General features: G+C 40.2%; 1 protein-coding gene across 1 annotated transcript in view; it reads right to left on the reverse strand.

Moving 5' to 3' along the window:
• LOC139728253 (uncharacterized) overlaps positions 1–14,728 on the reverse strand; it is a 58,253-nt gene extending 43,525 nt beyond the window's left edge. Inside the window, exons 1-2 of the mRNA XM_071639213.1 lie at positions 14,382–14,728; positions 3,369–3,605 (exon numbers count right to left, since the gene is read on the reverse strand). Coding sequence (XP_071495314.1) covers positions 3,369–3,605; positions 14,382–14,675 — 531 coding nt within the window. The 5' untranslated portion in view covers positions 14,676–14,728. The remainder of the gene's footprint in view (positions 1–3,368; positions 3,606–14,381) is intronic.
• Positions 14,729–16,732: the final 2,004 nt, after the last annotated feature.

Here is a 16,732-nt window from a genome sequence, read left to right on the forward strand (position 1 = left end):
TGTCACAGTGGACCAACACTTAACACGAACAGTACACGCATCATACTTCTTACCTAGTACAGTATCACGACACATGACGTGGGAGCTAGTGTACGTGGTATTCTTCCAGCTGTTTGGATGCTCAAATGTAGCGGCAAATAAAAGTCCTTTTTACTACATACAGTGTATATAATGAACAATAATCATAAAAATCACCAAATTTCACCATTCTTTATTACCGTACTGATCGAGATCACCATCTCGTCTGGCAACACAGACCAGTGTCAGTGATTCGGCTGTCAACTCAACAATAGCAATGTAGAGTACGTGTCTGGCGCTAGGCGCTTCTAATGTATTGCTTTAATTAGCACAGCTCAGTAACAGTTAGGACCCTATAGTATAAGTTCGATCTCTACACTCGACCACAGTAATCTCTGTGTGATGATATGCTTACGAATGTCAATTCAATGACCAACGACCAACGTTTCATTCATCACTCTTTTTTTTTTTTTTTGTGAATAGTTCAAGCCCTAGATCCCAACGTGTACAATTAAAGTGTTGTCTAAAGACTCAACGTATTATTAGATCCCAACACCTAGCGTGTACCATCAGCTGAGTTTCGGCCTCGGATTCTAGCTGTTCGTAAAGTGTTCTAAATATGACCAGCCCCATATAGCTAACTGTGTACAAACCATTGTACCGTACATTAATTGTTCGAAGGAGCGCCAGTACGGGCCCGGGGTTATTCGTATAGAACCCTAAAGGTAACTTACATAAATGGTCGTTTACGGAGAGGTATAATTAGATCGATCTATGGTTTGCTTACCTTCAAAATGTGAATGATATCTCCGCCCCACTCAATTTGAAGACAGAAATTTTCTCCCGTCCATCACGACATCCAGGCTCAGATTCTCACGATTGCACTTACAGTGTACACGCACGTAAATCTGTGATCCTATGCATAATACACGCACAGCTAGCGTACAGCACGCAATTGCACACAGGGTCACAGTCCACGCACAGCTAGGCGACGCGTCGCTCTTCAGGCAAACCTGCCCGCGCCCAAGCCAGGGGAAATTGCGGCTGGTGATTGGCTTAGAGTAAACACATGACAGGGGAATTCTCAATTTCTGTTGGCCTAGCCAAATGCGTTTGATTATGTATTCACTCAGAATTCACTCGGCTTAATTTTCACTCGGAATTCACTCGGCGAATGGGTTTCACACAAATTTCACTCGTTACAAGAGTGAAATTCACTCGACAACGAGTGAAAGTCACTCTTAATTGAGTGAAATTTTATTCACTCCTTCCGAGGAGTGAATTATTCACTCGAAATTTTTTAGAGAGTACCTTAAACAAAAATGCCTCAAATTGCACCATGCACAACATCATAATGCAAAAAGTTCTCATCGTGGGAGGGGACCCCTCCCCCCCCCCCCCCCCCTCGCTCCCTTCGCTCGCTCGGGCTCGGTCGTGTTCATGATATTCAGTGTAATAATTAGTACAAGATGTTTATAAATCATAATATTTTATAGGCAAAAACTTTCAATGATAATCTATATCACAATTAAGTGCTACCTTAATGATGTGGGACTGTTTCAAATCGATAAAACACGCAAAAATTGCATCAAATTGCACCATTTACAGATTGAAAATGCAAAAAGTTCTCACCGTGGGAAGCGGAAGGCCTCCCTACACCCTCCCCCCTCGCTCGCTTCGCTCCCTCGCATCCCCCGGCTACGCCGGTGATAGGCCTTCACAGTTATGTCGCACAGGCGGAGCAAGAGCTGAAATACCCCGATTTAGTCATTCAATTATATTCATTTTCTTTTCTTATTTGTATTTTTTTGACAGAAAAATGCACAATTTCACCAAAAGTGTGCACCATATCGCTGGAATTCGGGTCTGAAAATGCAAAATCTTCCTCTTGTGGGATACCCCCCTCCCACACCCTCCTCCCGCTTGGTCGCTCCTCTTCCTCGCACAGATATTACAAACACAGAAAAGGTCTTCATACTTTTAAGGTCTGATTTTCCGCCGAAAGTCATCTGACAAGCAAAAAAAAAAAAAAAAAAACCCAACAACAACAACAACAAAAGTATTCATATTTTTGCTGCCACTTTCCTCCCACTTTTTATTTCATACAAAAGAGTGGGACATTCAATCCCTGTAAAGTGTGTGTGTATGGGAGGGGGGGGGGGCACCAAGCTTCTCTCTCTCTCTCTCTTTCTCTCTCCCCTCTTCCCCCCCCCCCCTCACTCGTCAGTACAGATTTACGCCGTTGGTACAATGTACAGAATAACGTTAGTAACTGTCTATATTTTAGGTGTTTTCTTTCTTTCTTTCTTTTCTTCTTCACACGTTCTGGGTGCAAGTGTTTTGGTACTGCCGCGACATTAGGGAGCTTTAGATTTTAGACGCGCGGACGTTCAAAGGAAAAAAACATGATCTGAGCTTGCACAGTAGCGCGCGTAAAGTCAATCTATTTTTAGCTTGCGTCGCCTGAGTTGTTTACTACGCGTACTGGGCTATTTTCACGTCCGCACAGTTTGCGACGTAGAGAGCTTCTTCATGCACTGATCATATGGGGGCGCGATTTTATTTTTTATATGTTGCGTCCCAGCGTAATCTAAAGCTACTTTTCCACACGACGCAGGGAGAGGAGAACGTCCAGCGCAAGCGTCGGCTCAAACGTCCGCGCGTCAAAATCTAAAGCTCCCTATTATCATGCAACGGCGCGCGCGGGGGAGGCGTACGTAGCGCGCAAGCGGACGAAAAGCCGATCGAAAGCGAACAGTGCGTAAGGGTCAAAACGTGCAATTCCGGGGGCCGTTTTTCAATTAAGTGCATGTTTAATGAACAACTCGGAAGTATATTTGATGATACCAGTACCAGAATGTATAGAAAAGATATATTTGTTGCTGCCACCTTTGTAATGAAGATATAAAGACAACTCTTCCCACAATAGGCCAAAAACTAAAAGTCTCCTTTATGTCGCTTTATAACCCCTACAGATATACACGATGAGAACAACTAACCTATCCCGTCTTCCACCTTTAAATCATAACACAAGACCGAGTGGTATTGCAGACTTAGGTTGGTTCCCTCTAAACGAAAAAGAGTGCAAAAGACGCCAACATCCTTTCAGCAAGATGGCACAAGGTGTAAAATCGTTAAGGAGACAGCAAATTGTCTCCTTTGAGAAATTGTCTCCTTAATATCCACATTATAACCCCCATTTGTCTCCCTATTGTGGGCTTCAGGCAAATATATATATATATGTATATATATGTATGTATGTGTGTGTGTGTGTATATATATATATATATATATATAGAGAGAGAGAGAGAGAGAGAGAGAGAGAGAGAGGGAGAGGGAGAGCCACTCACCTGAGTGTAATGGGAACATATCGCCCCATCCTCACAGGAATTATCCTCATAGGTGTACCACTGATATTCATTCCACCAGGCCCCGACTGGTCCGCTTGGCTCGGGCACGTCCGCCACCCAGCCCCGCCAGAGGTTCTGGCCGACGAATTGGTTCGACGCCTCGTCGGGGAAACCGTGCTCGAAGTAACAGCCGTCTGTCCATTCTTGCGCCCATGCGGCGAGTGTCTCGTCCCAGTACTGCGGGTTTTAAATACAGCCGCAAAATAACAAACGATTATTGTACAGTTGTTCACAGAATAGAGCTGGATATCACATATAATGTCGATAAAAGTTAGCATCAGAACAAACTGCAGCTAGACGGACAGTCACACGCATACAAACAATAACAACAAATGCTACAGCATCAGAAAAATAATGCTGATTGATGTAACTTGCTGGGTTTTGTTTTGCATCACACAGCATCACAGTGAAACATATTGCCGTGCAAGGGTGGAAGATCAAACCCTGCAACGACATATCCCAGTACAAGAATATAATGCATTTCTTGTAGCGAAACAACGATGACCTAGCTAGCCATAGCATTGTTCTTATTTTTCACTAAGTCTATGTTAACCATGCCTTAAAATAATATTTCTTTCTTTTTTTTTCAGTACAAAAGGGAATTGACGGGCAGAATTTTATCTCCCATCCAAGTATTCGGATTATAAGAAGTACATCACTCCTCTTCCTCAACATAAACAAGCAAGCAAGCAAGCAAGCAAGCAAACAAACAAACAAACAAACAAACCAGACCACACGCCAAAGAGGAATTAAATGATACGATGAACATCATTTTGATTGAGAAAGAATGAAACAAAGAAAGCGATGCAGGAAATCATAAATGAACCGAAGCAGGAATTTGTTTGTTTGTTTTGTTTGTTTTTTGATTGATAAGAGGGACCAATCATTCTATTGACTAGGGTGCGCGGTGTCTATAATCATAGTGTTCAATTTTAATATAACAACGCCTTTTCTAAATCATCATCATAATCATGAAAATATAGACTCAGAATTTGTTTTACAGGGGGATGTACCATGCATGATTGTTACATTTCGTATCAGATATTCCGAGATGCTTGATAACATAGGCATCATTATTATTGTTTTTGCGACATGTTCAAGTTCTGCCTGGCTTTTTACTTAATGATTATGAGAAAGACAAATGGACAAGCATTTATGATGTATCAAAATTAGAGCTGATCAGGACTGAAATAATGATACAAAGGATCTCTACATAGTATAGAGGCAGAGGAGGTTGTAATTAAAGGAAACCCAAACCCAAAGAGCAATGTGAATTGAGTGAAAGCAGCAAGATTAGTGGAACACATCAGTGAAAGTTTAAGAAAATCGGACAATCGATGTAAACGCTATGTATTTCTAAAGTTTTGGTGCTGGAACCGCTGGATGAGGAGATTACTAGAGGTTATGACGTATGAGTGGACAACAATATACTAGTAGGAAAATGTAAAGACAATTCCACACGCACACACACAAATCATTTTTCATGAAAATTGCACATTCAATCAACTTGATACTGACATAATATGTTAAGGGTAGCAGCAATTATTCCCCCTGCTATCCAAAAGCAGTTAGTCAAGTGCTTTTACATTATGCCAGAAAAGTGATTTTTAAAAAAAAATTTCTTTATGCTTTCTTTATATTAATGTCCTTTTATACGTCATAACCTCTAGTAGTCTCCTAATCCGGCGGTTCCAACACCAACACTTTAAAAATTCATAACTTTTGCATCGATTGTCCAATTTTTCTCAAACTTTCACTGATATGTTCGACTAATTTTGCTGCTTTCGCTCAATCCCCATTGCGCTTTGGGTTAGGCTTCCCTTTAATGTTCATGTCGTGTGGGGTTCTTCTCTTCGACACCGCCCTGGCTTGTATTTTTGTGATGTTAAAAGCATGTATTCTTGTTTAGGTTATACCCGGCTGGTAATTCCAGCACTTACTTACCGGGTACTGATAAATTTCCAATCCGCACGGATGGCGCTAACAATATATAACTTACAATGTCTGCAGAAATAGGTTATGTTATAATGGTCTGGTTTCCCTATTGTTCGTTAATCAATCCAAGTTTATCATTAAGAAAAAATTGATAGACTCTGGGTAAATTACATCGGTAGCAAATGAAGCGCAGAATCGAAGTGGCCGAGGATATTTTCACCGTGTTTGTGTATGTGTGTGTGTGTGTGTGTGTGTGTGTGTGTGTGTGTGTGTGTGTGTGTGGTAATATATATCGCATTTCCTTTCATGTTGGAAACGTGTGAGGAAGTTACCATGGGGATCTCACTGCATAACCGCATGACTTTCTGAAATCGGGTCTACGTTGTAACAACTTCGCTTCACGACGTATACGTTGTGTCTTGCTGTTTAAAAACGTTTTGTTATTATCAAACATTGCCGTGTCCTTGGTAACGAGTCTTAGTCTCCATAACATATAGGATGGAACAAGTTGGCTAATTAGACCATGACGCTTCTTCCGCGCTTTGCTCAAATGACTTTCAGACAAGAAGAAAGACATAAATAATTAAAAGGTTCACTAACTATAGAAAAGGGCAATCGTACAAACTATTTAGTTATAAGGCTATGGTAAACATTACATCTCGTGCTTCAAAGCAAAGAGTGCAGGTGATGTGATGTTTGTACTTACAAAAGAGAAGACATCCTTGAATAGAGTAATTGATAGCATCCGTTTTCCCTTTCCTCATATTTCATGTATATATTTATATGTAATTATGAATACATATATCATAACATATAACCTTAAAACCTTATAACCTCAAAAACTAACTTATCATCAAGTATTGCTTTCTTATGGAGATATGGAGTTGAAATTCTATTATCACTGCTTTAGAGGTGGAGTAATAAATCCAGTCTTAAAAAACAACAATTTTTTGAATTCGTATCAGACGTACCTTCCCCTTTCAATGTGTTGTTACCAATAGCAACCACACAATACGATGTCAATAATGTAAAAAAGGAAGAAGAATGGGCGATATTTGGTTTGCTCTCGATTCCAACATTCGCCCTTACCAGTTCCAGCAAAAGTCGAATGTATGAATATACCTTGGCCTAGAAATCTTTCTTTTAACTTTTTTTTTTTTTTTTTTACGGGGAAAGCCAAATGAAGGACATTCTAATTTGCGACAGGCCATTGTCAACTGGTCTGCGGTGGATTCATTGATTGCTAGAAGGCTATCACGACTCTAATGGGAACAAGTCAATTTCATGGTCTCATACTCCTTTCTAGCTGCCAGACGATAATGCATGAAATGGTGAAAATGACATGAGGGATGAATTTGAATGTTCTCTTTATCCAACGAGAGGCTAAACGCGAGATTGAAACATTACGCTGTTAAGTAATTGGAGCAGAAATTATTTCATGACGATATCAAGACATTAGCTGAACTGCCCTACATTACATCTCAGCGGCAGCGTGGATTCTTTGTGTAGCCCATTGTCTGCGACGGGCTCAGAGAGGCGGGCAAAATTATTGTCTCCGTGCTGCAATCAATACGTCGCAAATTTACAGCTGTAAAAACATAACTGTACATGCGATATTTGAAGCATGCAACACATTGTCTGGTATCGACCTAAGGACACAATAAAATCAACGATCGGCACCATGGGCTACTTATCTCAAGATTATTTGATCTTATAGAACAGACGAAGTCTTTGCACTTTTGGTTTATAAGTGAAATCATTTCGTAATCTCTGATTGGGTTAAAGTTAGGGCTTGGAGCTTAGTAGCTCCGTGGCTGGAGTATGTGGAAGTTGCCACAGTGGACTGGCGGTTTCATTCTATTCTATTTTTGAAGCCACATTAACAAAAAATGGTCTGGGTTGCTTAGCCTGTAGTACAGAAAAGCAAAAGTGCGTACATAAGTTTGTATGTGTCAATTTGTCTGTCTGTGTGTGTGTGTGAGTGTGTGTGCGTGCGTGTGTGTGTGCGTGTGTGAGTACCTGCACGTGCGTTGTGACTTGTTCCTTTGTATAGCGCAAACCATTTGAATAGCAACTTGAAAACCACACCGAATATGTCTGAGATGATAGCAAAACTTCTCACTAATCATTTCTCACTTGTTACGCCTGATTATCTCCCGCTGACGTGCAGCCACAATGCGTCATGGATGACCACAATTTGGTGCGTGACTCTCTGAAGCTTGTGTCCAATTAGTGGTCCCATCATTTTCAGGGATTGTTGGATGGTATCTATGGCTACGATTTCCAAACATTTCGGGTGTTCAAAAAGACACCAAGCCTGAATGTGATTGAAAAGGTGAAGTACTTCTGGGCGCTTTGGTGTTGACGATGCTCATATCACATTGTTATGGAGGAAAAAAGTTTTGAACTGATTTTCTTGTAGTCTCCTGAGTTCAACACCCTTCATATTCAGCAGCTGCAGAATTAATATCACAATTAAAAGAAGGAAATACAACAACTGGGAAAAATGTTTTAGGTTTTATCGCCATGGAATTCATGGAAAGGTGCTCAAAAAATGATATGATATGCACGTCCCTTGCTCTCTCACAATAGCCAGTAACAAGATCTAACGTGTGTGTGTGTGTGTGTGTGTGTGTGTGTGTGTGTGTGTGTTATGATTAGCCTGGCAGTTCAATTAAAGTTGGTAGTGAAGATATTCCGTTGAGTTAACTCATGAAACTTATCGAAGTTTATAGCAGTTCTTACTCTAAAGGCCGTGTGTGCATTGTTGAAAAATGATGAGAAAAGGGGAAACAAAAGTAAGACGCTATCACATCGCACGTGTAATTAACATTGAATTTCAAATTTTCCCATTTTAGCCGAGTTACGGTCAACCTCTAGTTACCCCATCTAATACTTATAGGATGAGTAAGAAAATTACGGTGATGTCGTGAAAATGATATCAACTCCAGTTGTAAAATATTAATCTTTCTAGTAACTCACTTGCTATACAGTTGTGTTCAGCTATTGTTACCGTGGCAACCAGTGCCGGTGAACTTTAATCGCCCACCATATTCCCAATCCTGCTCGGCTCCATTAAATATTATGATAATTGGCCCGTTGCTATGGAAGATGTCATTGCTACATCCATTGCCTGGGCAGCGTTTTCCAAGCCTTTCACACACAAGAGGAGGACACGAGTGAGTTGTGTATAATTTTATGTTCGAATCTAAAATTCAGCGAAGATCGATTAATCAGAAAAAGATTGACCACGACAATATGTGCCAGAATGACAGCAATCATTGTACATTTCAGTGGTTCTTCGTATTAAACATAATCAAACATTACTTAATGAACTTACTGATAAGCTTAAAGCAATCACTGTTAAAATGGGGCGGAATCCTATGGGAGTTAGGGATTTTCTCCTGTGTGTGTTATTTTCGTTTTCGTTTTGTTCTGTTTTTTGTTTCAAAACAAAAAGTGTTTTTGGGGGCAGAACAAAAAGTGTTTTTGCTCTGCCCCATTTTTCTCTCACTCTTCTTTCGTTCTTTAAACCAACAACAAAAAGTGTGTGTTTGGGGCTCCCTTTTTGTTTATTGTTGTGTCTTTGTGGGGGAGAGGGCAGTACTGTACTATCTGTCATTACCAGGAATAAAGTCATTCAAGAAGAGATACGGCCTGGGGGAAATCAGTTTGTATATACGTATGTACATTGTTACCAAGTTTCTGACGACATGAGAAAAAAAAAAGTTCATCGAGTCGAAAGCCCTTCAGACCCTCGATGGTCACGGTTTTAAGAATGATAGAAAACGCATTGACAGGTATGATGCACCATTAAAAGAAAAAAAAACACATCGCGTTGTCAGTTGACGTTTGTTGGCTATTCGCAGCTGAAGCACCTGGAGATTTTTGGAGAAAAAAAAAGTTTTGATGTTTCCCGGTAATTTTTAAATGGAAGTAACTCAAAATGTGTGAATGAGGATGACGAAGATCATGCAAGCAAATTGAGGTCAAAACAAGATATTATTCAGAGAGGTGAAGGTTCAGGTGTTAGTTTCTTAAACATGTCTCCCTCTAATACCACCAGGCTGTCCCTGGTTGCCGACAGTGACACGATGAACACGGAACAAATACCTAAGCTCCGAAATTCCGACATTGTTATATTCAAGTAGTCCAAGGCGGACAAGGCATGTTAAATCAAAGCAAGATATTATTCAGAGGGTTGTGTTACGGCACATTTTGGTAACTGCACATTTTGGTAAATTTACCAAAATGTGCAGGACATTGACGGCACATTTTGGTAACTTTCTGCTCCTCCACAATCATCACAAAAACAAATTGTAAGTGCAGTTGGTTTTTGTCCCCACCGAATAAGTTCGGCAGCCTAAAGGCCGTGTCACACCTTTCCGGGCAAGCTACGCGGGCTTGTTGCGAGTAAGATTTTTCCAGCACGCAGGAAAATTATTTCGTCCGTAGTTGCCTGGAGCTGCACACGCAAGTCCGATTTACCCGCAGCCAAGTTTTGAGCAGCACATGCGGTCAGCGCGGCCAAGATAATGACATTCTGTCATTTCTGTTGGACTTCTGCCATTCCTTCAGATGAATTTCTGAGTTGTCAGCCCCCACGCGCCTGGCACGCAGGTCAGACAGAATACCCGCAAGAAGAACATAAGTAGCACGCATCCAGCAAGTAAGACACATGCACAACTCGCCGAAATCCTTGTCCGCCCTCAGAAATTGTCCGGTATGCTGGAAAATCCTCACACGCAACAAGCCCGCGTAGCTTGCCCGGAAAGGTGTGACAAGGCCTTAACATGGTAACGGGTAAAAAGGGTCATCTGCGGGGACCTCCGGGTAGTAAAAATTGTTCTTCGCAAGTCGCACGCAAGGCTTGCCCGGAAAGACGTGACTCGGCCTTACAGGCCGTGTCACACCTTTTGGACCGGGCAAGCTACGCGGGCTTGTTGCGAGTAGGGATTTGTCAGCACGCAGGAAAATTTTCTGCGGGTGGACAAGAATGTTTACGAGTTTCGCACTTGTGTCTTATTTGCTAGACGCGTGCTACTTACCTTCTACTTGCGTGTATTCTGTTTGACCTGCGTGAGAACTTTGAAACCGGTCCGGCGTTTTCTGTTACGAGCGACTTACGGGTACTGGGAAGTACCTGCATTGGAGTTGTCTGCAAGGGTCTCCTACTGGTGTTCTGCGTGTATCCCCACAACTCACTCGAAACATATTTTGAACATGCTCAAAGCCTTGTCATACCGTATCTGGGAAAGTTTGACTTGCGGGGAAGCAAATTTGCTACCCGAAGCTCTCTGCAGTTGGTCCGCACCTGACAATACCTACAGCGCGTATCTCGCCTGTATTTGCCCGGAGGTGCGCACGCAAGTCCGATTTACCAGCAGCTAGGTTTACAGCATGTCCAAAATTTTTTTGCGGGTGAGTCGTACACGCAGAACGCCAGTAGGAGGCCCTTAGCGGCAGCACCTCGCAGGCAACTCCCACGTTTGTATTCTGCAGTCCCCGTATGCGGCCAAATTAATGACATTCTGTGGCACTTATGCCATTCCTTCAGAGGAATTCCTTCACTGAGTTGTCAGCCCGACGCACCTAGCACTCAGGTCACACAGCATACCCGCACGAACAGCAATCGCAAAGCTTACTCGAGCCTTCAGCTTGGGTGAGCTAAATAAGTGTCTTACCTGTCTTTACTGCAGGACCATATCACCTTAACTCCTTGACCGTATTATAAATCTCAAGCCCATCCACGGGTTTTTAGTTCAGTTACCAAAATGTGCAGATTGTCCAAAATGTGCAGGCAAATCCACTTTTACCTGCACGTTTTGGTAACAGTTGATCCCGTCAGGTATAGGTGCACTATCGGCACATTTTGGTAAATTACCAAAATGTGCAAAAAATGCAATGTGCCGTCACTATGTCTCGGCACATTTTGGTACCTTGCACATTTTGGTGATTTACCAAAATGTGCCGATTTACCAAAATGTGCCGTAACATGGTGAAGGTTCAGGTGTGAGTTTCTTCAATTTGTCTGCCTCTATACAAGGTATATTTTTTCCTCTCTTTTTTTCCTCTCTTTTTTTCCTCTTCTTTTTCCTTTCCTTTTCTCTCTTTTTCCTCTTCCCAATCATTTTGATGTCAGTTGACATCGGTTCGTTTATTGTGTTTTATATTGATGTTTTGTGTATTTTTCTGAGGGTCCCATATCGTACAAGCTTTGCTTCTTAGTGGGACCCTCCACTTCCATCCTCATCCTTAGTTGACTTGTATTATACGCTTTATGTATTTAACAAAGATGTAATCACATCTACTTTTCACTTTCATAATTTTCTTATGTACCTTTTCAAGTTTTGTTCTGTATCACAAATATCCCGTGTATACGCAATGTACATAAAGTTCTTTGTTCATTTTGATGGAGGTGAAAATAAAGTTGAAAGTTGAAAGTTGAAGTTGAAAGACATAAATTGAAGAAACTCACACCTGAAAATTGAGATCGTTTTCAGGACAACAGCTCAATAACTTCGAATACAAACGCACGTTCAAGTATCAAAAATACAAGTTTTATGGGCAGTTAGATGTAATAACATCTATATCAACTTATGAATTGATTCTGCTCATATCTGTTCACTCTACACTATATGCTCTTGATAAAATCATACATATCGGTGTACTTTATACAGAGAAAGCGATGACTAAAGAAAATCGAAATGCCCCTTACACCGAACTTGCAACTGTTTGAATAATTAATAACTGATTGAATAATTACAATTCCTTCTACAGAGAATCATATTTTGTCATCTTGTATTTTTTTTTTAATTGACTTGTCGGTGAGTAAGATATTATGGTCTATAAATAATGATAAAGGTTATGCCAACATGAATTATTATACAGTACTTTTAACAATGATAAAAAGAATGATAAACATAGTGTTCATGGTAGTGATGGTGATGATATAAGATATGAATTTTTAAAGAATGACACCTCTCAGGGTCACGTCTTGGTACTCAAAACGCTTTCAGGATACCATGGTTTAACATAACATGTTACTTAAAAATTAAGATAAAACGATAAGAAAGTATAGTATTAAAATGCATAAACTCATACTACATGCAAAAAAAAAGTTCTATATAGAATATGTTGTAAGATCCATGACAGTAACCTTTTATAAGTGTAGTGTGTGCGCGTTATGACTGTGTGCGATTGACTGTATATGTATATTACATAAAGAATTATTTCTTTTTTAATTTGGAATTTTCGAAATTACAGCAAACAAAAGACAGAAAAATACATATGATTATTTTGATAATATCTACGAGACAATCTCTTCTTATGTAACGAGTGCAGTATCAGATTTTAATTTTTCTGTTTATTGACGACCTTATGGACAAACCACATTCCCTTGTTTACATGATTTCTGTCACTAAAGAAAGTGAGATGTATATTATGTCTTGAACTTGAATGAATGAGTATAAAATATGGGGTTTATCTGGTTTTGCATTCACACTCTATTGAATTATTTCTACATCATTTCTTTGGATTGATCTGGACAAGTTAGTTGAATTTACACACAATGAAATATACTCATATACTTGACATCAATGGTTTGTGTGCATTTTTATTTTTTTTACACAGTATTAGAAAAAAATCCCCTCATTATCGTTATTTTTTCTTGATTTAGTATATGACATGGTAAAATTGACTCGTGGTTGAAATGGTTTTGCTCCCTTCTCTCTATTTTTCATTCATTTTCATTTACAGAATTTAAATACATAAACTACATCACAATACATAATAAAAGATAAGCTCACGGAATATCATAAGTATACGGAAATGCTGGAAATTGGAAAGAAACTAAAATATGGAAATTATACCACCCCCTTCCTATCGAGATAATACGTTATTGCCCTTTGACCATCTAGTTGACATGCTTATTCCTGCGTTTTCAAAATTCGAAGCTATTCATAAGGTTCCTAATTCGTTTTTTAAGTTTTGCCTAAATTGCACAAAGTGTCTCTACCATGACTTTTAAGGACATGTTGCAAGAGAATGTCTGATATCGATTTGGAAGTAATTTTGACAAATTATAAGCTTGATGTCCACTGTTCAATAAGCAATTTGCCGGAACTTAAGCTTTCGCTAATTTGGTCGGATATTTTTCCTGTTTGTCCTCTTCCTTCGTCTTATATCTCCAGTATTTCCAGTCATTTTGTAGATCTTACGAAAGGTAATCATCTAATTCTATCAGACCACTAACGACCATTAGGATTCCATTTCATCATTTGCCAGTTTTCATTCGTAATGCTCTTTCATTGTCCGTGTTAATGACAAAAGGTGATGACCCTTGACCCTGTCCCACCTATTTTCCTCGTCAAACAAGGTGATTTGAAGAATTCTTGAAGGAAAGCAATAGTCTTGTTCAAAGACCAGGGATGTGTTTCATAAAGCTGTTCGTAAAGTAACGAACGACTTACGAGCGACTGGTGATCAGTTCTTGTGCTGAATTATGGAAATTCTGATAAGTATAGCACATCACAACTTATCACCAGTCGCTCGTAAGTTGTTCGTAACTTTACGAACGTCTTTATGGAACACCCCTCCCCCATGCCTGTTCATCCATGCAACACGGTTTCTCGACATACTGTGGTATCTTTATGAAGATGATGTGTGAGTGATCTAATTCATCATGTTTTATGTTGTATAGAACATTATAGCTCAAATAACAAACTAAATCTGCGCTTGAATTACCTTAAATTGTTTCAAAAATAAAATCTTATCTGATACTTTCTCAAATTGGATTTCATTAGGGCATCTCTTTGCATATAATAATTTTGATCAAGGGCACCCGATGGGATATTTAGGTCTCTTTGATAATTGGGGATGGGGAATTATGGACAAAATTTCCCCCATCTTTTTCTCTATAACCGGCAATGTATATAATTGCTGTGCTGCAGCCAGTAAAGGAAAGTATTGGACCAGAAAGAAATTTGATCAGATGGAAGGGTGCAGTATAGATCTTACCATGAATTCCATATTAGCTGCTTCTGGTTGGACTTGGCGCCTGTAGTCATTGTGCAAGTTCACGATCTCTGCCTTCTCAGCGTCAGAATATAGAAACGGATTACCGGTGTAATCCGTGGCTCGCTTCCTTCTCGACTTCAAATCATTTGATTCCTCCTCCATCACCGCATCTTCGAAATCCACAACATCCGCCAGGTCTTCAGCCTCCGGAAAACTGGCGACTGATGGCACGACACTTATTGCTGCAAGACAAGCGGCGACAAATACCAGTCTGATTACTACCATTGTTGCCATGAGTGGCAGAAAGCAGCCAGGATATATAGTGCAAAGAAAGAGGAGGATGGTGAGCCGTCTCTGCTGGTCTCATAAACTTTTATCAACTTAGTATGTCGCAATGAGAAGGAAACGAGATGAACTTCTCTCAGCCCACGGTGTGACCGATTCTCAACTGTGCCTCAGAGCAAAGTGGTTCGAGATGTTCACGTTGGCTTCGATGCCAATGCAGGAACCGCCAACGCCCCCTTGTACGTACACATATAAATGACGCCTTTCGTCGGTCTTCAGAGCGAGATAGATACATAATGATAGACAGATGCATGGCATGAATTTTGTGTGTATTCAGTGTGTATGGTGTGTGTGTGTGTGTTTGTGTGTGTGTGTGTGTGTGTGTGTGTGTGTGTGTGTGTGTGTATGTGCGTGTGCGTGGTGTGTCTATTTGCCTGAAATGCTAGCAAATACGAAAATGGAAAATAATTGTGCAAATATCGTTGACATGTTTTTCCTTTGCATCCGGCTTAAATTATAGTTGTTCTCTTACAGTCATTCAAAAGAAAGATACAGTCATGTTAGCATATTTTCCGTGTACCTTTCCAGGTAATGTAAGCCAATTACTTTTTTTTTTTTGGTGAAAACTCCTTGATATAACGCGTCTTGCCGGCGCTTGTGCACAAAAAATCTCCAACGTAATCAGCGGGTAATACGATTTGCTGCTGCACGGTGGTGTGCCGATTGAAAGAATTCGTGATCCCCTCACCAGGCAACAACCATCAACAGCTGTGTCGCCAAACATGAATGTAAACTCATGAAATCACATGATAGTCGGCATCATTTCAATGCAAACATCATAAGTGGGTCATCAATGCCAATGTGGTGTAATATCAACGATGCAGCAAACACCTACTTTTCATGGCTATAACTATAAATTTGCCAATCAACGCCGATCATCGACAGAAGGGCTTTTGTAGACGTTGACTGACCGACTGACAAAAATCGTATCAGGGGCTAAAGAAGAAGACGAGAGACCGCATATGGAGCCCATGATATCAATTTCAAAGCCAGGCATTGCAGGCCAAGCAAAATCTGTCCCAGAAGGCGTTTTCACATCAGCCCGATAAAAATCCAAGCTCGAGATATTTTTTAATTCCCCCTTTCAGAAAATAGCGCGCTATTTCGAAACATCGGGCTGATGTGAAAACGCCTATTGAGTCAATATACACGAGCTAGCTAGCTCCCAGCATGAGGATAGTCAAGAAAACGCCCTCAATTCCCCTTGGAATACACATTTCATTTACACAGGAACAGCACCACATCTTGATCTAAGACCGGCAAACATGAAAGCAAATTCTCAAGCAATGGGAGGTATGTTAGGATCATAAACTCACATTCATGATGATTTTGATGGTAAATATTATGATACAACAAAGGCTAAGAGAAAACTGCATTTTTTGGATCAGGTGCAACCTACACGCTTTCCAATCAATGTTGATCAAACGTCTGAAGTATGTTAGTGTAGTCAATATACAAACTTTGAAGAAGGTCTGGTTTGGCAGAAAAAAATGAGCCACTCGACAACAAGTAAACACGATTAAGACGTCGTTATCTATATCTCCATTCTACTTTATAGACATACTAACCCAAGTACTGTATTGTCGTCTTAGGGGACGGTGAATACAATTACGTGCTATTAAAGAGCGGACTTTCACGGGTGGTAAACGCTATAGTTCAGATAAAGGACACAATATGTTGTCGAATCCAACGCTGACAAGTTTTGTGAAACAGCGATCCCCTCTCCACCTAGAAAATAAAAGATTCTAATGTTTTGATAAGTGGTAAAGACACACTATTTTGTTGTGTTTGTATGACTGTGTTTGTCGTTCAGCACTGTTTTAGTACAGAACAAACTAAAGATTGACTTAAGAAAAGCCGTTTACTATCAGTTATGTATAGAGGTGCTTCATTCATAATAGATATTAAAGTATAGTTATATGTATTCATAATAGAAATTGTGAACTCATATCTGAAACCGAACGAACAAGACAGTGTTATCCTTAAGATAAACACTGTCTTTCAGA

This window comes from Diadema antillarum, unplaced genomic scaffold, assembly GCF_040938485.1.
Source record: "Diadema antillarum isolate AM-2024a unplaced genomic scaffold, OU_Dant_1.0 seq00000170_RagTag, whole genome shotgun sequence".
Classification (NCBI taxonomy): Eukaryota; Metazoa; Echinodermata; class Echinoidea; order Diadematoida; family Diadematidae; genus Diadema; species Diadema antillarum.